Source organism: Hyperoodon ampullatus (assembly GCF_949752795.1).
Source record: "Hyperoodon ampullatus genome assembly, chromosome: 3".
NCBI classification, from domain to species: Eukaryota; Metazoa; Chordata; class Mammalia; order Artiodactyla; family Ziphiidae; genus Hyperoodon; species Hyperoodon ampullatus.
Window position 1 is genome coordinate 2,686,920 of NC_136916.1, and position 22,234 is coordinate 2,709,153.

General features: G+C 45.9%; 1 protein-coding gene across 1 annotated transcript in view; it reads left to right on the top strand.

The window, feature by feature from the left end:
• Positions 1 to 22,234, top strand: part of SVIL (supervillin) — a gene marked incomplete at both ends in the record, with an annotated part of 103,075 nt that overhangs the window by 50,429 nt on the left and 30,412 nt on the right. The window contains 5 exons of the mRNA XM_079701204.1: positions 4,125 to 4,254; positions 15,138 to 15,285; positions 18,281 to 18,370; positions 18,459 to 18,545; positions 20,218 to 20,395. Coding sequence (XP_079557330.1) covers positions 4,125 to 4,254; positions 15,138 to 15,285; positions 18,281 to 18,370; positions 18,459 to 18,545; positions 20,218 to 20,395 — 633 coding nt within the window. The remainder of the gene's footprint in view (positions 1 to 4,124; positions 4,255 to 15,137; positions 15,286 to 18,280; positions 18,371 to 18,458; positions 18,546 to 20,217; positions 20,396 to 22,234) is intronic.

Genomic DNA, 22,234 nt, shown 5'->3' on the forward strand with positions numbered 1-22,234 from the left:
AAGACATATTAGTTCACTCCTCCAGCCTATAAGATCTGATCTAAGGACTAACCCGTGCTGTTCAGCCTTATCTGTGTGGTGTTTGCGATTCTCTGAAATGAGGGGGCATTTTTAAAGGAGGGAGGAGAAAAAAGTACTGCATCTTAGAGGCATTCGGTTTGCGGGGCCCGTATCTGACCCAGCCCTGGCTGCCGAGCCTGCAAAACTTGTTGCAATCGAGCAGGGCTGTCAGACCAGTGCTGCTGAAACAGCCCGCCTCAGGCCAGTATTCCCTGCTGGGAAAGCATGGGCTGTGACTGGAGAAAGAGCCGTTTCCCCAGTGGCCTGGCAGGCACCCATATCATGGTGGCCCCAGCCAGGCCTTGGGGTGAATAACTCACGGGTTCTCAGCCTCAGACTGAGCAGATGCCCAGGCTCTCAACACCCCAGCCCTGCAAATAGCACTTGGACTTGATGGACGTTAAAAGTGCTGACAGCTGTTTGAGTTGCATAGGCAGTAATTTATGGTATGTGCAGGACCAGACGCTTTCCCCCAACCCACCCCAGCCCTCTGCAGTGCACGGTGGTCTGCGGGGACTCAGGAGCGTCATGAGATTGCAGGAGAGAAGGCATTTGGAAAGGTCTCCCACCCTCCTTAGCTTGTTCAACACCAAGTCGGAAATCTAAGCGGACAGGAATAATACCAGTGCGTGTTACTTGTTTTCGTCACTTGCACTCTGCAGGCTCCGGCTGGGCCTAATACCACGTGGGCTCAACTGAAGCACGGCTTCTTCCATATTATTTTGGTTACTCTGTAGTCTTTGGAAGTTCCTGAATACCCTGCCAGCGTATCTAATAGCAAGATTTCAGGCTCTTGGAAGGGAGGAATTCTTTGAAGGCTATCCCAGGAGAGGGGGAAATATATAAAACAGCCAGAATTACAGTACAGTTCCTAACACATGAGTGCGAAAACGTGCCTGGTCAGCTTACACACAACTAGTGAAGCCAGCCAGGACGTGCCGCGGTGGGAACCAGAGCTCCCTGCCCCAGTGACATGCAGGGTGACCTGGGTCAGTGACATCCTTGGCCTGTGTGTGCACCCATGTCTCATTCGGAGCAACAATATCCAGTTTCTTAGAGGTTGCTGAGCAGATCAACAGAGTGAGTACGTGGTGGACTACAGAGTGATTACAGATCCATACTTTGCCTTTTTCTAAATCAGTTTTCCATTCCTCCGTGCAGCCGCCAGGGTAACCACATGATTATTTAGATGATGTTGGCATGGCTTCAGACATTTGGGACCTTATTTCTGAGAATGCCCTTAGGGACCATAGTGCATTCTTTTTAATAAATGCAACTTCTGAGGCTGCATTTGATTTTTTAAATTTCTCTGAAATCACTTGGACTCTCATCTGATTGCAAAGGTAAGGTAGCCAAGATGAATAACTGCTGGTCTAGGTCAAGGGTGAAGTCAGAGCTGGTTCTGAGCGGTAAGGAGAGTATCAGTTAGATGAATGTCTGTGTTCACAAGATGAGGAATTGGAAGTACATCTTCATGTGGGTGGTACTGGCATGCTTACCTCTTGGAAGTCTCCTTTATAGACGCTTTGAAAGCTCCTACTGCAGCGTGCAAATACTCATGATTTCTTTTCATGATTTGATTTTATTTGATTATTTTTTCCTGTTAGACTAAAACTGACTCACTCAGAATAATTAGAGGAAAGATCAATCTTAGTCCTTATATAGTCTGACATTCAGATGGAAACCCTTAAAGGAAATTAGAATCTGTTTTCAAGTACACGAACTAGCCCTTGTAGAATGCAGACTATTGCCAAGCGTCATAGATTATAGACTTTGGGGCTAAATGAGAGCAAGTAGGATCTTAGATACAAGATTCTGACTCTAGTTTCCAGTGTGGATTTTTTCCCTCACCATCTAGCCATTGTCTGACACCAGCTGGGCGTCCTACAGTTCCACCCAGTTCTGATGCTGTCTACCTGGAGACAGCATCAGACCCCACAGGGTAAGCGCCCTGTCCCACAAGACCGCCCCTCCCCCTTTCTGCAGACACCAGTGGCGAGTCCAGGCTGTCACCTGTGCTTCTGACCTACCCACCAGCTACAGACTGGAGGTTCCAACAACCTTCTCCTTGGGCTCAATTACTTTGCTACAGTGGCTCACAGAACTCAGAGAAATATATTTATTTACTAGACTTCAAGTTTATTATCAAAGAAGGTAACTAAGGCACAGCCAGATAGAAGAGATGCACAGGCGAGGTGTAAGGAGATGGTGTGGAGTTTCATGCCCTCACGAGGTGCACCACCCTCCCCAAACCTCCACCTGTCTGCCATCCCAAGAACTCTCGGAACCCTGTCCTTTTGGCTTTTTTATGGAGGCTTCATTACGTAGGCCTGATTGAGTTGAATCACCAGTGGCCAGGGATGTAGTTAATCTGCAGCCCCTTCTCCTCCCTGGAGGTCCGCGGGAGCGGCGGGGGGGCTGAAAGTTCCAACCCTCTAATCACAGGGTTGGTTCTCCTGGCAACAAGCCCACACTTAGATGCTTCCAAAAGTCACCTCATCCACAGACGATACCATTACCACTCTCATCATTCAGGAAATTCCAGAAGTTGTAGGAGCTCCTGTGCCAGGAAAGGAGACAAAGACCAAGTATATATTTATTATAAATCACAACATCACAGATAAACGAGGCGGCGTTATACCAGCTTTGTGGAGTGAATGTCGGGTCTTACCTGCTGTCACATAGCAGAAGGGAAGGGAAGGAAAAGGAAGAGGTTGGGGAAGGGGATAGGTCCGGAGTTTGAAGCCCTGGCCCCGCTTGAACTCCTTGGGGAGTTCTTTATAGCTTGCTTTCCATTATTTGACTGAGCGAATACAAATATACAGTATGATTCTGTATGAATTTGTAGATGTACATGGAGTCAAATTTACTGCAAAATCTGTTCTCTTATTTGCTTAACTAAACTTTTATCGTGGAGTATGATATATTTCATCCCATCTCCAATTCAGATGTTTAACGGAGTCAGGACACTCGGTAGAAGGGCCCTTAGAAACCACCTAGTTCAGTTCCCACTGTGACCAATAAGGAACGGAGACCAGGTTACTTGACAGGAGTTAACAGCCAAATGAGCACTGATGTGTTGTTTAAAAATACACTCTTTATGGACATGCACTAATGAATGTTTAAGAGACCAGCCCAGCAGGCTCACCATAGGGAAAGGAGTCCAATCATTTTTTCCCTGATCTTTAACTTGTTTGAGCATCAGCTCAAATGAGTTTAATGATCACCACTTTTGTGCCTTTTATCTTTCCTGTGTTTGTCCAACTTAAATGCCCGAGACTGAAACAGCCTCATGTTCTTGAGAATAACCTTTCATAGATTTAAACATCCAAGCAGCTTTTTATCAAGTCACACCATAGTTGAACTAAAGTAGGTCAGGTAAAAACCTCAGTTCATTAGATTCTGTTTTTGTATATCGCTTTCCCCTGAGGAAAACTGAAATGATAATTTTAAAAATGGGTTTACAGAGAAGTTTCTGTATTAAGAAGGCAGATTGGAAAGACCAAGTTCATTTGGAAGAAAAGAACAGGACTTAGAATACAGGACATCTTAACATCATCTTTTACCTGTAATTAAAACATGTGATATTCAGAGTTTGTCAATAGCTTTAAATTTTTAAACCCATTTCTGCTATCCAGCTTTAGTCATTAAATGTTAATTCATCAAGTGACCAGAAGGGATCACTAGAAGACATTTTTCTCTGGGGACGTTTACTTTTATTTTCCTTCCTGCTCTCAGCCCAAAGGCAAGGAAAAAACAGAGATATTCCTTTGGTAGAATGATGTTGCATCTTTTATCTGGGAAAGTCAGTTTTCAGCTTTGCATTTCAATCCGATTTTAAGACTGTTGGGGCCATCTTAGAAAATATAATAATCTACATAATATAGTAATCTGTACTATTTTTCCAGACAGACTTTTTTCAGAATAAGTGACATTCAGAATGATTCAAATTAGGCAGCGGTGGTCATTTCTCGGGCAAAGACTTCTGGATGACTTAAACTGTGGTTCTGTTACCAGGAAGCGTTGGTGCTGAACTCTTTTTGGTCGGCGTGTCTTCCCCTTAGATTAGCACTGTTGAAGAAAAGTGGTGAGGAAGACTGGAGAAACAGACTTAACAGAAAGCAGGAGTACGGCAAAGCGTCCGTCACCAGCAGCCTGCACATCCAAGAAACGGGACAGTCACTCAAGAAGAAGGTAACATTGTCCGTGCACGGGAAAAGCATTCTAACTAACATCACGCTTGGACGTGCATCCACCAGGCGAGCATGCATAACGTAACTGGTTACTACCCTGGGAAGCCTAGCACTCTCTTGCCACGAGTGTCCGCATTTTAAAAAGTCTGTCCCACAGCGGCTTCAGTTGATCACCAGGTAAAGTCTTGAGATGTTCTAGAACTGGGAACAGCACCACGTACCTAATGCATCAGCAAGCAAGTTCCTAAATTTGGAAGTGTGTGCTTTTACTTTGGTTTCAGACCTTCTTAAATGAAGTCTGACTTTACGGTGTTATTAAAGTCTTTAGAATGAAAAACTGTCATTGACCGCTAACCGTTTCTAAGTTGCATATAAATTATGGGCTTGAACGTCCTGTGCCGAGGTTTAAAACAGGAGTATACAAGAGAAGAACATAATTGTGGTCGGTGAGGACTGATTTCATAATTGAAGACATGTTTCACGATGAGCAGGTAAGCCTTTTATTGAGAAGGTATGGCAAAGTATGTGACAAGTTTCGAGAAAAGTAATACACTGTTGTTGATACAGGCAAGCATTTCTTCATAGGCAAATGTAATTGCTAAATTACTAGTAATGATGACCAGCTTTGACCAGTCAGTGCACACTTTGAAAGCGGACGGTGACTTGCCCACTGCATGGCCCTGTGATTGCCAATGCACCTGCTGGCTGGGGGCAAAGTAGACGCTGTGACACACCCACTGGCCAACTTCTAGGCTCAAAAGTCTTCAAACAAAAAGGAAAACAAAATACTTACAACCAGATGATCACCTGGACCCCTTCTAATCTAAAACAATTTAATAAGCATCCGTGGAAGAAAGAAATGATGAACGTGACCTCCAGGCGTTCAGAAACTTACATTGAAAGGAGGTGTGTCCACAGGGCTCTGAGGAGAGAGTTCTGACACTGTTTCCTGTGGCACTTCTGTGTTTTCATAGGTTACATTGAAACAGCAATTTGAATTCTCTTTTTTGAGACAGACATGACATTAAAGATAAGGACTAAAGACAGTTAAAGCTCAGCCATTTGTAAAGTTCTCAAATCTGATTGGATGTTGCAGCACCTCTGTAGGAACCTGGATTTCCAGAATGAGATCCGGAAGTGAGGGTACACTCTGTCCCTCACATCATTGATCCCCGTCGTCCACAAACTTCCTTTAAAAGCTTGATTTGAAATCATTGGTGCACACATGACTTTAGCGCTTCATTCTTGGTCATGTCGAAAGATGCAAAGAAACCTTCCCTAGCAGGTCCCGCAGGGCACGGTGAAAAGTAAAGCTACAAAGCACAAAGCCAGGTAGAGCCCTCGTGAACAGTGGAATCGATTTCAGTGCTCCACCCACTTTGGAGACAGGGATCATCCGAGGCTGGGTAACCCAGAAGGACGGGGGTAGCGGGTGAGAACAGAATGGCCTTAACACTAGGCAGAGGTTCTTGGGAGGCAAGAGAGGGGAGGCGGTGACCGCGGTTGCCCCTGGCTTGAGTGGGAAGTGGTGTCTTGGGCTCACGGACGCGGATGTGGCGGATTCTGCACCAGCAGTGAACTCACCATCCGTCTCCTGCTGAGTGACCTAGTTCACTTCGGCCCAAGACAATAAGCTCTTTGAAGTTAAAATAAGCCCACCCATTTTCAGTTTTTGTAGCAGGCATTGGGAAATCACAAGTTCTGTTGAGGTCGGGTGGTTTTCCCATGGCCTCTGATAAGCCCTTGGCTTCACGTCTTCCCAAGGGCGGGCCGTGTGTTTCAGCCACACCTTCGCCAGCTCCGATGTAGCAGGAGAACTGCCTTGAACCTGATCTGCCTTAAGACAGTCCCCCGGGGCAGCTGGTTGTGGGGGGAGGTGCTTGAGACATGGCCAGGGCTCGCTGGGTGTCCAGCCGCTTCTCTGGAGAAGGAAGGACATTCATGACACGTGCTCCATGCAGATGGCAGCTTGCTGCCTGGGCTGGAGCTAGACTTGCGAGGGGCACAAGCTCTGGAACCTTCCATCTTTTGCACCAAGGGACAAGGGACTAGATGTACAGTCAGGTCATCACTTCCTGCACAGTTTCTGAGTTCATCAAATGCACATATTCGTGGTTATGAAACATTTTACCCTTTGGCCTCCTCGAGCTTTTGTGTGCAGTGAGCAGGGTCCCACGAGTTACAGCCTGTGGAGAAGCAGAGGAAGCAGGAGATGGAGACCGGCCTCTATATAAATCACTTCTCCTGTGAAAACCCACGCTGTCCAGTAAAAATATAATGCGAGCCACGCGAGTAATTAGAGATTGTCATGCAGCCACATTAAAAAAAAAATGATGTAAAGGAGGCCTTGAAAATCTAAAACAGTTTTTGTTTCTGTCAAAGGGTTTGTCCCAAAACAAAACAAATTTTTGGCGCTCTAACCCGCATCTCACCGGGGGTCCTATATGGAAGAAAATACTCTTTTGGTCCATGAATAGATTTGAGGTTAGATTTGAGGTTAGTTAGAGTTTTCCTTTCCCTTCTAAAGGATCAGTCATGTCTCAAGAGCTGATGTCACTTAACATCAGTTCCTTGCTTTCCAAATTTATCCCCCAAAATCAGGATTGATGATTTGGAGCTTAGCAGGGCCGATCATCTACCTCGCGGACCCTGTCGTTTCCTGCGACAAATAGCTCGGGTTTTCTCTCTCTCGCCCTCCCTCTTCCCTTCCTTCTGTTCGTGGTTTAGGGCATTGCTAACCTGACTTACACATTTTTGCCCTTGTAGTGTATAGAATTAGTTCTAAAGATGGCAAAGCCCATTGGTTTGTAGGTACGGCCAGGCTTGTAGTGCAGGGAATGTGTCCACTTGAGCATGGTATGCAGACAGTTTCCTTCAGAGTAACTCATCCCATCCCAAGAGTGAGAGAAATGAAATGAAGCCAAGTTTGAAAGAAAAAGGATTTGGCAGGAGTCTCTTTGTTTCAACTAAATTGCAGTTCTCTATTTTCACCAAATCATTATTTAAAATTCCAACCCCATTTTGGCATCTTCAGTACTTAAGGCAGAGACAGTGACTCCTGTGCCCTTTGGTCAAGATGATCATTAATGTTTCAGAGTTTTTCCAGGAAATAAAAACCCTGTATAGAGTTTGTGGTTACAACCCCGAGTCCACATCTGAGTCACAGATCAGGATTTGATATCTGGCTGTGCTTCCATCAGCGTGTCAAGTCAGTGAATCAAGCTAAGGTCTGTGATGTCCCCAGAACAAGTCCTGGAAAATTCTAGGAAGGTCAGTCTGCCACATTCGTGTTCTGATTGGCTGTGTCATTGAAATTCGAAATCACAATTCAAGAGCATGAAGTCAGTTGAAGGAACAGGGCTAAGAGGGCAAGGAAGGCTGTTGGTACGACCTCCAAATTAAAGGTTATTATCCCGCTGACGAGTGATGAATTCACTTGGTGTCTGTGCCACCCGATCGTGTGGGCATGTGCATGCTTCTCCGGGAACCCAGCACAGAGTTCTTGGAAATGATTGTGACACCATAACCCGATCCTACCCTTCCAGCACTCTGCAATGTCTCCTATTTGTTTTAACCTGTAGGAAGAAGGAGCATTTACAGATGATAATGCCGTTTCTAATCTGCTCTGGGTAAGCCTGACTCTCACGCAGATCTCCTGGCCACGTGTAACTCTCATCCCTGACGGTTCCCCTCGGTGCCCCTCTGTTTGGTTTTCTTCTCCCGAGGCAAGATGCCACCTTGATCCAGAGTGGAGTGCCATCCTGTTTCCTGAAATTTTGTTTCAAGCGTAGAATGAAAAAACTTGAAAGACGTTAAGGAAGATATTTTATATTCGATGTTAAAACGGTCCATGAAAGTCAGGGTTCCCCTGTGTGTCACGGAATATCTTCTGTAAATTGCAGTAATCTTGCCAGTAACTCAATTACTGCACAGAGCTGACTTGGGTATACTTACCGTGCTTGTGTGGGGATTTCTGTTAGCATTCTAAAAAAAGAAACAAGTAGGACGGACTCTTTGGGGAAGAGAATTGAAATTGCAATGAGTAAATTAACTTTCTGTGAGAGAAATCCTTCTGTCCCTCCCCCTTCCCCACCCCGCTGTGATAAATCTTCTCTTTTCACCTCTAATCCTCTTGCTTTGCTCTATAGGAACCTGTATATGCTTCTACTTATTCTCCTGCTATTCCTGCTGCCCATAAATACCTGTCTTTTGTATCTATTAATCAGGTGAGGAATTGCCTACACGTATTAAGCCTCATTGCAATTTCTGAGCAGCAGGGAGAAACTTGTTTCATTTGGGGAAGTAACTCCTTTGCTGCATTTCTGTGTGTGTGTGTGTGTGTGTGTGTGTGTGTGTGTGCGCGCGCGCAGATGTAATCGCTACTTCATATATTTAGGGTCAGTCACCCACATCTCAACTTTTGCTCAGACCCCTAGGGAGACCTATGGCATTAATTCATCTCATAGTCACGTAACTGGTTGAAGAGGAAAGTCCCCCATTTTAATCTCCAAGGTTTATATCCTAAATTGAGTCAGGAGCCCAAGAAGGACCCCGGGGCTATCTTGATAAAGTAGGAGGAGGTGGCCCAGGCGCTTTGGGGCGTGGAAGAGACAGGATGGAAGAGGCGGTCCTGATGGGAGCTAGCTGCCATGGTGCTGTTGGCATGGCAACCACAGCCCTCCTTCCCCACTCTCCATCTCCGCTGCACCCCGTCCGAACCCCGCCACAGAAGGGAGACCTAGCCTGGGCTGATATGATACGTTGATACATAATACATGATGATGTTTAAGGCTAAAAATCCCAGTGATTGTTTGTTATTCCCCTTGGAATGTCCCTGGGGTCAAAGTAGCTAGAAACAGTGGCTGCATCCCCTTCGCCACGAGCCCCAGGTGCTAGTTGCCTTCCATCTGTGGGACCTGGCCCGTCATTCCCCCTTAGGGTTTCTGTCTCCTCATCAGCCCTGGGACCACGCCGCTCAGGTGGCCTACAACTAGAAATCTCATGACTGTTCTGTTCCTTTAGGACTAGTGGTGACAAAACAGGTCTTTGAGGGAGAGGCACAGGGTTTCAGCCAGAGGAAGGGTCTGGTGGGTCCTCCCAGCTTCATCTGGCATCTTCACAAGTGGAAACTCCCCGTTTCTTCTCCCGAAGGCGGCCTTTCCCTCACTCTCCTCAGTGCCTTTCCTCTGAAGTTAGGAATGCGGGTCTGTGGGAGCCCAGCCCTGCATTGCCAGCTGGTGTCCACCCCAAAAAAAGAGGCTGAAATCTGGAGCGAACCTGCTGTTCCATCACTAAGGGGGGAAATGCCTGTTTTCTTCTAAATAAGTCAATGTTAAACTTTAAAAGAAAAGATATATTACTGAAGTCTTTAAATATAAATTATGTATATTATATAATACACATGTCTTGTGTGTATATATATATATATATATACAGTATACATTTTTTATAGACTTTACTTTTTAGAGCAGTTTTAGGGTCACAGCAAAACTGAGCAGGAAGTTCAGAGACTTCCCCTAACCGCCCCCCCCCCACACACACACACAGCCTCCCCCATTATCAGCATAGCCCACCGGGTGGCATGTTTATTACAGTTGACAAGTTGTTCTCCCTCAGTGTCCATCATTTGTATTTGGGTTCACTCTTGGTGTCGTACATTCTCTGGATTTTGACAAATGTATAATGACGTGTATCCATCATTGTAACATCATACAGAGTAGTTTCACTGCCCTAAAAACCCTCTGTGGGGACTTCCCTGGCGGTCCAGTGGTTGAGACTCCACGCTTCCACTGCAGGGGGTGCAGGTTCGATCCTTGGGTGAGGAACTGAGATCCCATGTGCCGTGGAGCGCGGCCAAAAACAAAAAAAAGACAAAAAAACAAACAGAAAACAAAAACCCTCTGTGCTCTGCCTTTTCATCCCCACCTCTTCCCCCCTCCTCCTTCCCTTGGCAACCACTGATATTTTTACTGTCTCCATAGTTTTGGTCTTTTCCAGAATGTCATATTGTTAGAATCGTACAGCATATAGCCTCTTCAGATTGGCTTCTTTCCCTTAGTAATATGCATTTAAGGTTCCCCCATGTATTTTCATGGCTTGATAACTCACTTCTTTTTACCACTAAATAATCGTCCTTGTCTGGATGGACCAGTTTATTTATGCATTTGCTTACAGAAGGTCATCTTGGTTGCTTCCAAGTTTTGGCAATTGTGAATTAAACTGCTATAAACATCCATTGCAGGTTTTTGTGTGGACATAAGTTTTCAACTCATTTGGATATCAAAGAGTATGATTGCTGGATCTTATGGTAAGAGTATGTTTAGTTTTGTAAGAAACTGCTAAACTGTCTTCCAAAGTGGCTGGACCATTTTGCATTCCCACCAGCAATGGATGAGAGTTCCTGTTGCTCCACATCCTCGCCAGCATTTGGTGGTGTCAGTGGTTTGGATTTTGGCCATTCTAATAAGTGTGTAGAAGTATCTTGTTGTTTTAATTAGCATTTTCCTGATGACATAGGATATTGAACATCTTTTCATCTGTACATCTTCTTTGGTGAAGTGTCTGTTCAGATCATTTGCCCATTTTTAAATCGGTTGTTTTCTTCTTGCTGAGTTTTGAGAGTTCTTTGTATATTTTGGATAGCAGTTCTTTATCAGATATGTCTTTTGCAAATATTTTCTCCCAGTGTGTGGCTTGTCTTCTCATTCCCTTGACAGTGTCTTTCACAGAGCAAAAGTTTTTAATTTCAATGAAGTCTAGCTTATTAGCTGTTTCTTTCATGGATCATGCATTTAGTGTTGTATCTAAAAAGTCATCACTGAACCCAGGGTCATCTAGATTTTTTTCTATGTGATCTACAGATTTTATAGTTTTGCATTTTACATTTAGGTCTATGAGCCATTTTGAGTTAATTCTTGTGAAGGGTACAAAACCTGTGTCTAGATTCTTTTTTTTTGCACGTGGATGTCCAGTCATTTGTTGAAAAGACTATGAAAAGACTGTCTTTTCTCCAGTGTATTACCTTTGCTTCTTTCAAAGATTAGTTGAGCATATCTGTGTGGGTATATTTCTGGGCTCTCTACTCTGTTCTATTGATCTATTTGTGTGTTTTTTCACTAGTACCACACTGTCTTGGCAGTAATGGTACTTTTGCAGTAGCTTTACAATAAGTCTTGAAGTTGGGGAGTGTCAGTCTTCTGGCTTTTTTCTTCCCCTTCAATATTGTGTTGGCTAATCTGGGTCTTTTGCTCCTCCATATACACTTGTCTGTTCATCGATATCCACACAATAACTTGCTGGGATTTTGATTAGAATCGCACCAAATCTATAAATCAAGTTGGAAAGAACTGACATCTTGACAGGATGGCATCTCCCCATCCATGAACATGGACTACCTCTCCATATATTTTTAAGTTTAAAGAAAAATAACATTTACCAGAAGCAATCTCTGTCTTATCACTTCAAAATTAAAATGACCTAAAAATCCTGTATTGGGCTTCCCTGGTGGCGCAGTGGTTGGGAGTCCACTTGCCGATACAGGGGACACGGGTTCGTGCCCTGGTCCGGGAAGATCCCACATGCCGCGGAGTGGCTGGGCCACCTGAGCCATGGCCGCTAAGCCTGCGCGTCCGGATCCTGTGCTCCGCAACGGGAGAGGCCACAACAGTGAGAGGCCTGCGTACCGCAAAAAAAAAAAAAAAAAAAAAATCCTGTATTTTTACTTCTGGACAATTTTCCCAGATGAATGTTTTACATACCAGTGATGGGGCACTAGCTCCTCAGTGTTCCTGGAGATCCTTTCCTCCAGCAGTCCTGGTATAAATATTCAACAATGCAGGGGCTCAGAGAGGGAAACAGAGCATTGAAACAGTATACAAGCTCTGTCTAAATGGACTATTTGTCTCTTGTCAGGCTTCAACCCACGTTTTCTTCTTCCTCACATGCCTCAGGGCTGTATCAGAATAAGATTTTCCTTGTTCCCTTCCTTTCATCTTAGTTGCTGGGAAAGGGTGACAAGGTCAGATTATAGTCACTTTGAGGTCCAAGCCTAGTTGAGATCTTTTCCCATGTTTTGTTCAGGCCACGTGAGGCTCTGGGCACTGATGATGGATGGAAATCACTTAAAGAGATGCAGAGCTAAATTTCCTTAACAGTGCACAGGATCCGAAATGGTGATAGCATTTTTGAAAACTGAGAAGTGATGATGTGTCACTGTACCTTATTTCTCTTAACACATGATTCTGTGATTTGTTCCTGTGATGTAGTTTCACTAGAGGTGAATAAGATAAAAACTTAAAAGTCAGATCACAGTATTTTCTATCTATGAAGCTCTCCACTTGTAGAAGAATTTTACCCTGAGATCTGCACTAATCCTAGTCACACATGTTAGTTCTCTCTCGTGTATCACCTCCTGTGTCAGAAACACTTAGTGAGATTTGCACTGTGATTTCTCAGGTGTACAGAGGCAAACCCATCAGTAGCAGTATGGTAACCTGAAAACATTCTTGCAGCTTAACCCTTTGCACAGTTTCTAGCTGTGTCCTACTGAGTCTCTGTCCATCCCTAAGACGCTCCTTTCTTCCCAACTGTTTCACTACCTTCTCCTCCCCTCCCCCTCCCCTTCCCCTTCCTCTCCTTCCTCTCCTTCTTCTTTTCTCCTTCTCTCTCTCTCATTCCCTCCCTCCCCCTCCTCATCTTTCTGCATCACGTTCATGAGATCTATATTTGAAAGAGTAAAAGATAGATTGGGTAGGGCTTCTATTCATATTACGCCCCAACTCCCTTACTCTCCCAGTCAATCCTAAATATCATCAGCTAAACCTAGGAAAACCTGAACAGTGACACAGTGTTTACTCTACTGTGTATTATGTCCTTCTCTAAATGAGGAAAGAAAACCTTCGAAGGGAAAAGCAAGACAAGACAATCATGAAGTTTTAAGCTAAAAAAAAAAAAAAAAAAGTACATGGACGAAGATGTCTATCTTGCCTGTTTTCATATTTTGAGTTCTAAAATTTAATAGCAACTTGTGATACATTCTGTTAATTTCTAAAGGGAATAAATAAACTGTATATTTATACATATAACACATGCATATGATATATATACAAGATATATATACATATATATAAGATAAATATATACACATTATATATATCTTACTGCATTATAGAACCATTTAAAGTCAGATAAGGGGAATCAGGGGCCTCTAGACCAACCCTACTAAGTGGCAAAGTTAAGGTGAAACTTCTAGAGAAGCAAAAACGTTTATGTTTAACAACATCGTTTAGAGGTGGGTGAAAAGCGTGCTCCTTAACGTAGATCTGGCAAACAACCGGACACCTTGAATCCGGGGACACCTGTATCATCCCAGGGCTTACGTCCATCACGTTCTCCCTGGAGCTGCAGGAGAATCCAAGTGCCTTGGGAAGTGGAATTGTTGACCTGGGGATACCATTTTTCTGAGTCATTAACCACACTTCCCGTGCGCCAGGACTCTGGAGATTTTGCTGAGTTCCCCATAGCACTGGTGATGTCTGGATCTTCAGAGAAGAAAACTTTCTTGGCACTTTATATGTTTTTAAAAATATTTTAAGGCTAGTGTCCTATTGATTAAAATTCACTCCTGAAACTTCATCTTCCAAGAAAACTTATCCTCTTTTTTGAATTTTGATGAGGTTTTACTAGCAAGTCCACCGCATAGTTTATAAGGGCCTGTGATTCAGAGAATTACTTGGAATTAGGGTCATCTCACCACTCATGAGTAGGACGGGCCTGGAGACAGAAGCTCTTTCTGTTCTGGGGACGATGCTTTTCTTTCCTCGGCACTAGCTTCCAGGGCTCCTGCCCTCGCCACTGCTTCTCCCCCTGTGCGCCCCACCCCCATACCCAGGGGGATTTTGTAGTGAAAGGAGGGACGGGTGAAGGAGGAGAGAAAGGAGACTTTCTCTGGCCAGCATTCCAGCACGTCCCACCCCGGTGTCAGCCTGCTGCGGTCATGGTCATCCACTCTCCCGGCCGCGCCCCTTCCTCTGCACTGGTCCTCGGCGCCTTGAGCCCCGTCCTCGGCCTCCTTCCTGCCCATCCCCCTCCTTTCCTGGTCTCCCTCAAGTCACCCCCCACCTCCAGCTTCTGCCTTTTAGGCCAAATGAGTGTCACCAATGGCTTAGAAATTGAAGAGGCACCTATCTCCAGAACCCCAATTAGAAGCATTTGAATGCCTTTTTTAGGTAGAACTGTTATTATGTATGTAGGTTATCTCTATAGCACAACTCAGCCCCAGTGTCAGATATTCTGTGACTTAAAAGTCACTTTTATGGGCTTGACCTGGTTGCCTAACTGCCCATGTAACATAGTTGCTCTAGGAAAAAGCACGCGAGTTCCAGAAAGCCTTCTGATAGCACATCCTTCCCTAATCAGCTTTCCTTCCTTTATGGTTGACCATGTTCCTCGTGAACTTAAGAGGGTAAGATTTTCTAGACGCACCGTGCGCTTTGTGAGTGTAATGGATAAAGAGTCCTAGTCAACTGAGTTTAACTAGATAAGTAAAACAGAGCAACTTTAAAACCCCGTAAAATTCATGGCAGGAAGACAGTCTATTTTTGTTTCTTTTTTACAGAGTATCATTTTGATATTCCAGTGTTGCAAACAAATAAGTGAAAAACTAAGTTCTAACCTACAGTTCCCGCGTTGGTGGCGGTGATCTCTAACCCAAGCTGGAAATAGGGAAGCCGAGCCTGTTTCAGCGAGAACAGCTGTGGACGTGTGGGGACGATGCACGGCTGCTCTCTGCCTGCTTTTCAGCTCACGGGGGGGGGGGCTGCGCGCTAACGCTTCTGTCTCTGTGATTTGCTCTCCTGTTTTCTTCTGGGTACACTCCGTAAACAGCGGGTCACAGAAAGTCGAGAGAGCCAGATGACGATTGAAGAGAGGAAGCATCTCATCACCGTGAGAGAGGACGCCTGGAAGACCAGGGGCCGAGGGGCAGCCAACGACTCCACCCAGTTTACCGTGGCCGGCAGGATGGTGAAGCGAGGTCAGGACCCGTGTGCGCGCTCTGTCGCCCCGCCCACGGAGGGGGCGTGGCCGGGGAGGGCTCAGTGTAAACAATGAGGCTGCAGTCTGCTCTGGCTTTCACTCTCACTGAAATTGTGCACACGTTTTCTGGGTAGGTTTTGTGAGATATTCCTACCGAAAGCCTTTTCCTACGACACCGTCATCTTCGACGTCAGACACATAATGCAATTAGTCACATTTCAAAACAGCCATTTCCAGATGGAGCCCAGGTTTCAAAAGCGATTTTGCAAATCTGCTAACAGATCTTAGTCCTTTCCTGTCATTGCTTTGGAATTATTTCCATTTTCTTGCCATCTGGCAGTCAGTTCACCCAAATGAGCCCTTCTCAATGGAGGAGGAGTTTGTGTCTTCGCCCTTTTAGGGTAATTCCCAGGTCTCTTTCCATCAAACCAGAGTTCCCTGGCTTCGGGAGCCCCATTTCCAGCGATGTTTTAATAGCTGTCCAAAGGATGGATCCACTTCCACAGGGAAGTGAGATTTCCCTACAGATGGGCAGTTTCCCTGCAGCCGAGCTCTTGGAACTCATTTGCAGCAGGGAATCCAAAGATTTATGAAAGTGATGAATCACGTGGTTAGAAGTCACCAGAGAGCTGAGGGGCTCCACATCCTGTAGGAAATGGTAAAAATCTGGGGTCCTTGTTCACCTACATGCACGTACCTTCATTTTCTAAGCTGTGGTTTAAGCAGATTTCTTAACTTAGTGATAAAGGTTTTCACATTCAGGCAGAGTTAACTTACATTGGTGTCTGCTTTCTGGGTTTGCAGTTCGCTTTCCTCAGAACCTTTCAGGATCCTCACTCAAAGACAGGGCCTAGCTCATTGTAGGCTCATGATAAATATTTGCAGAAGGAAAGGAGGGAGGCAGGGAGGGAGGGAGAAAGGAAGGGAAGGAGTGAGGGAAAAGCCCTGAACTGAGATGAACCCAAATCTTGGTGGAAAAATCCTTTGTAACAAGTTTATTCTTAACTTTTCTTGGAATTGTCAAGGATAACAGAAGATAATTTACTCTCAGAATGAGGTGGCATTTGAATATGTTCCGTATACTTTACGTGACCCCCATCCCTGTGTTAACAAAAGCAGATTAAGGCCCACACTGGTTAGAAGAACTCGAGCTGAGAACTTGAACCGGAGCTCAGACCTGCCCGCGTCTAGCCCAGGCTTTTCTCCTGATGACTTTTCACTTTGTTTTCCTCTTTCCTCTTCCATCTGAAAAGATGTTAATTTATTTGAAGTCAGGCCCTTACTACCAGATACCACTGCCCTTGTCCACAGGAATGTCAGAGGAAGTAGCTTTGCTCTTAGGCAGGTTTGGAGAGTAAAGCCAGAGATGTTCCTCTCCCTTAGTGGATGAGTTTGCTTTCACGTGTTTCTGAATAAATCAGGGATCTTTATGTAACGGGTGTGATATGACTTTGCTCAGGAAATAATTTTCTTGTACTTTCAATCTAATGGAAAAACTGTACCCTGTTTTTCTAATATTTGTTACTACCTACACAGTGATGTGTTTCACTCAGTCACCGCTCTTTCGGATTTGCAGATAGGGCGTCCAATGTCTTACATTCGCCAAAGAATGAAGGAGTCCCCACGCTGCAGCCACCAGATTTCCCATCTCCTCGGGTTACCGTGTACCTGCGAGTTGCCAAGAGGCATGCCGTACCCTGATTTTCATTCTCTCACCCCAGAACACTCTCTTCTCCCCAGGCTCGCTGGGACTGTCTCCCTTTTTCTTATTCCTAGATGCTACATAACAGGGAGTACGCCACAGATTTCTGTGGTATTCTAGAATTCTCCTGGAAGGAAGGTACTCACAGTGCACCTTTGAATAAGAGAGATGTGAAATGTTCCTGAAGAGAGTAGGTGACTGGTTATTGCCTGCAGAATTCACTGAAAAGAGGTGTGGGGAATGCTTTGTTTTGTTTTAACATCATGAAATTTAAATCTGTGTGCCCTCCCCCACTATGGACGAACCCTAAATCTCTCCAGGAAGGAGCTGGTCCACCTCTGGGAGCTCAGCGCTGCAGCCTGAACAGGCAGCAGGGCGCGCCGCGACAGCACGAGGGGCCCGTGTCCCAGCCACACCTGACATGGGTACAATCCTCCAACAGTCACAGATCAGTACAAATGGTTCCTCTTGTGTCTTTCTTACAAAGCTTAGCACCCTCTGCATTATTGCCTAATAGGACCACACTCTGAGTGACGTCCCCAAAGGCCAGACTGTCCCCATGTCCCCTCAGCTGGGAGGGACACTCCGGGGCACTTCCCGGCCAGCGTGACAAGCCCGGTCTCCCCGTCCTCTGCAGAGATGGTGCAGAAACAACTGGCCCTCCGCATCCTCGCGTTCCGCAGCCACAAATTCAACCAACCGTGATCAAAAAAAATTTTAATTCCAGAGAATTCCCAAAAGCAAAACTGGAATTTGCCACCTCAGCTCTTTACATAGCATTTACATTGTCTTAGGTATAATGGGGCATCCAGGGATGATCTAGAGTCTCCGGGAGGATGTACGTAGGTTGTATGCAAATATGCCATTTTGTATAAGGGACTTGAGCATCTGTGGATTTTGGTACCCACAGGGGGTCCTGGAACCAATCCCTTGTGGATACCAAGGGACAACTGTATACTTTCTCTTCAGCTACCTCCACTGCCCCCAAAGCCTCCAGACGTCACCGTTTCATCTGTTCGAGGACATTCTGATTGCCTTCGTGTCTTCGCGGTTCAGTATGGAATGGCAGTCTGACAGCCGCCACAGGCCTTAGAAACAGTAAAACCCTGTCTCCACTGGCAGGTGTCCGACACGTGTGGGCACAGTCCCAGGCACATGTGTGTGTCCCATGCGTGTGTGTAAATTCTGTAAATTGTTAGATCTCCGTTGGGACTCAGGGCCATCCCTCAGGGTCCTGGGAACTTCCGGAAGTTTCCTGAGATGCTCAATAGCTCCTTTGTCTGCTCTGCAGGTCTGGCGTCCCCCACTGCCATCACCCCAGTAGCGTCCCCTATCTGCAGTAAAACGAGGGGCACCACACCAGTTTCCAGACCCCTGGAAGGTGAGTCACCAGGCACCCAATGTGCCAAGAGGTCTGTGGTCAGAAGAGCCCTCCGTGCTTGTCTCACCTGTGTTTTCTACTTGCCCAGATATCGAAGCCAGACCAGACATGCAGTTAGAATCAGACCTCAAGTTGGACAGGCTGGAAACCTTTCTAAGAAGGCTGAATAACAAAGGTACACCCCAGGAGCCAGAGGGAAGCTTGGGTTCGTGTGCTTGTAGCCAGTGTGACGCGGGTTTCAGTGGGTAGCTCGGGAAGCCTAGAAACACCTGACCTGCTCCCAGCATCTCTAAATCCCAATGGGATTGCTTTTTCTCCTCAGCTAAATTGTCTTCTGTTATGACTTCACCAGTTCGTACTGTAAGCGTTATCTTTGTTGTTATGTTTTAAGAAATGAAGTTATTGGTCAACATTGATTAGATTACCAAACTCTGATTCACTTGGTAATGAACTCAGTAGGGAGCCCCCAATAACACATTTGTTCCTGGATCTAAACCCTTGGGATGGACTTCCCTGGTGGCGCAGTGGTTAAGAATCCGCCTGCCAATTCAGGGGACACCGGTTCGAGCCCTGGTCCGGGAAGATCCCACATGCCGCGGAGCAACTAAGCCCGTGCACCACAACTACTGAGCCTGCAAGCCACTAGTGAGCCCACGTGCCACAACTACTGAAGCCCCTGCGCCTAGAGTCCGTGCTCCCCAACAAGAGAAGCTGCCGCAATGAGAAGCCCGCACACCACAACGAAGAGTAACCCCCACTTGACGCAACTAGAGAAAGCCTGCTCGCAGCAACGAAGGCCCAACACAGCCAAAAATAAAATCAATCAATCAATTTATGAAAAAGAAGTAAATAAACCCTTGGGATGTCATCCAATCAGGACTGTAGACTTGGTAATTTTGCCTTTAACCCTGAAAGCAGATTATTACACAAAATCAACGTGAACTTGGGCCTGATGAACTTTCAGTTGTATATGTCAATTTCCAATAAGGTAGCAGCTGCTATTATAATCACAAATGATATCTAAAAGAAAATTCTAGTGAATAAATAAAGATTTCAATACAAAAGTCCATGAAGTATAGATAATAAAAGAATAACATGCAGAAATAGGCTCATCTCTTAATAAAAATGTCCAGTACTTGCAATTTATCAAATACTAAGCACTGGACTCCCTGCTATTGACAATGACCCCTATCGGTTGAAAATAATACAGACAAAACCACCTGAAACCAGAAATATAAAAGTGTAACATAATAACAAAGCTGGCAAGGCAAAGAACGCAAACGAGTCAGAGTTTATCACCTGTATGTGATATGGTGATCTAGCCCAGGGGTCGGCAAACTAATCCAGCTCACCTCCTCTTTTCGTAAATAGTTTTATTGGAACACAGTCGTGCCCATTCCTTAGCATATTGGTAATAGTTGCTTTTGTACTATAGCAGCAGGGTCATGTAAGGGGCAACACGGGTCAAACAGGCTCCCATGCAAAGCCCAAACTATTTACTACGTGACCCTTTGCAGGAAAAGTTCTCACCAAACCCTGATCGAGAACGAGGCTGGGCTACCTCTGCCTCCAAAAGAGCGAACAGAGCAGGTTCAGAAATTCCCCGTGTGCTTGAGCCTCCAGCGCTCCCAGCGCTCCCAGTGCAAGCTCTGTGCAGACGGGACGTCCTCTCCTGAGAAGCCAGCTGATACCCAGGAAGCAGCTACAGAACCCTGGACATCCCTGTCCTGTTTGCTCCACTGCTGGACCTTAGCGGGAAGAAAATCATTTTTAAGACTCAGTGAAGCAGAGTTGGAGTCATGTTTTTACACAAATCTCAGGTCATTGATTTGCTTGTTTGTCCGTAGTTGGTGGGATGCAGGAAACGGTCCTCACCGTCACCGGGAAGTCCGTGAAGGAGGTGATGAAGCCGGACGATGAGGAGACCTTTGCCAGGTTCTACCGCAGCATGGATTCCGCTCTGCCGAGAAGCCCCGTGGAGCTGGACGAGGACTTCGACGTCATTTTCGATCCGTATGCCCCCAAGTGAGTTATTTCCTTTCCCATCTGTCACCCCTGGAGAACGGATTCCTTCACTGATCTCCACACAGCACGTCCTCGAGAATCTTCTCTCACTGTTACCTGCTTCTGCGATAGAACTTCATTACAGCCAGACTGACACCAACCAGGGTTCTTGGCCTTCCCCAATCAATAGAAATTGATAAGAGGCCAGACAGGAAACTCAGGCAAGGCTTTATTGGGGCCCCTGCCGCAGCAGGGGGGAGAAAGAACAAATAACAGGTTCCCTTGTTCGCTCCCCGAGGGGGGTGAGCTGCTTCCTCATGTGGGGAGAGGGCAGGGGCGGGTCCAGGGGTGGGGCTGGAGGCGTGGCTTAGGAGGTCTGCCCACCCCTTTGGTGGTGGTGTGTGCAGGGGGCATGCACAGTGCCCTGCTTTGGCTCCCAACACCCTGTTTTTGCTTCCAGCTCTTCAGAAATGGCTGTTGGGTTTTTTTGGTCTTTTTGTATCCTTTGTCCATAATTTGGCCCAATTGCACATGCACAGTTAATTTTAGTCCCTTATCGTTTTTTGTATTTTGTTGCTTGAGGAGACGTGTGTACAGGTGCAAGCCCTGCAGCAAAGGGTCTCAGGTCCCAGGTCCCAGCCCGTCTCAAAATCCCTATTCTCTAGAACCAGACACTGGGCTAGATAGAGCTTGCATACCCAGGACAGACGTCCCCTCCGGCAGAAAGCCTTGCATCCACACCACATGCGTGGTCCATAAAAATAAAGTGACTGTGTTTTTCACGTCACTCGAATATTGTTTTGCAGACTTTATGAACACTGGTTAGCAGAAATTTCTATGCCTTTCTTCATTTGACATGTCAAATTCTTACTCAACTTTGAAAACTGTTTGGATCACCTGGGCTCTAATGAATACAGCTAACTAGAAAATCAATGAAACGTGTTACTTAATTTGCAATCATTGATAAGACCAATAGATCTGAGGGTTTTCTCAGTGATGTCCCAGGGTCCCTCTTCATGCAGGAACGTGACTAAACCACCAAAGAAGAGTGTTCATGGTGTTAGGATTCCCTTGGTTGTGATTGCCACAAAGAAAGGCAAGTCCAACTGGCTTCAGCAGAAGAGAGGCCTGGAGGGATTTACAGGTTCACTCCTTGAAAAGCGCAGGCATGAACTCAGGTTCCGGGGGCTCAGAATGAGGTCTCTCCCACCTGGTTCCTTTAGGCTGGCTTTCCTCTCAGTCAGGCTGTCACCACGTGGTAGATGGTCACCCCTCACTCCGGATTTATATCCCATCTCGTTGGCCACCGCCAGCACAGGCAGCTGACCTGCCCAGCCTTCCCAGAAGACGTTCCAGGCTTGATTTTCTTGGGTTTGCATCCAGCCCTGCAGCCATCATTGTGGCCAAGGGGATGGAAGATGCTGATTGGCCAGCAGTGGGTGGTCTTTGGATCCCCCTCGGGAGCCAGGGTAGGGGACAGGGCATGGAGGGAGATGGTTCCCCCAAAGGAAAGCCAAGGAGCTCTTACGAGAAGCAGGGAGAATGTGCTGGGTGAGCTAATAACCCCACGGCCGCCCACCACGTTTATCTGTTGCCCACAAAGTTTTCAGAGTGCCCGTCTCTTCCGGAAGTCTGCGTGGTTATCATAAATGTTTCCTTAAGCTGCTCCTGATACCTGTTTTGCACTTTTCAATGTGTTCAGTTTTGTTCAATTTGCTACCTTAAGAAAATGAACAATTTGCCATTCCCCACCTTTAAGTAATATTTTGGGTATTTGCATACGTTGGTAGTGAACCACTGCTCAATCTTCTCCTCACCCAAATGTCATTGTTTACATGGTTACATGTAAGTTAAACATTG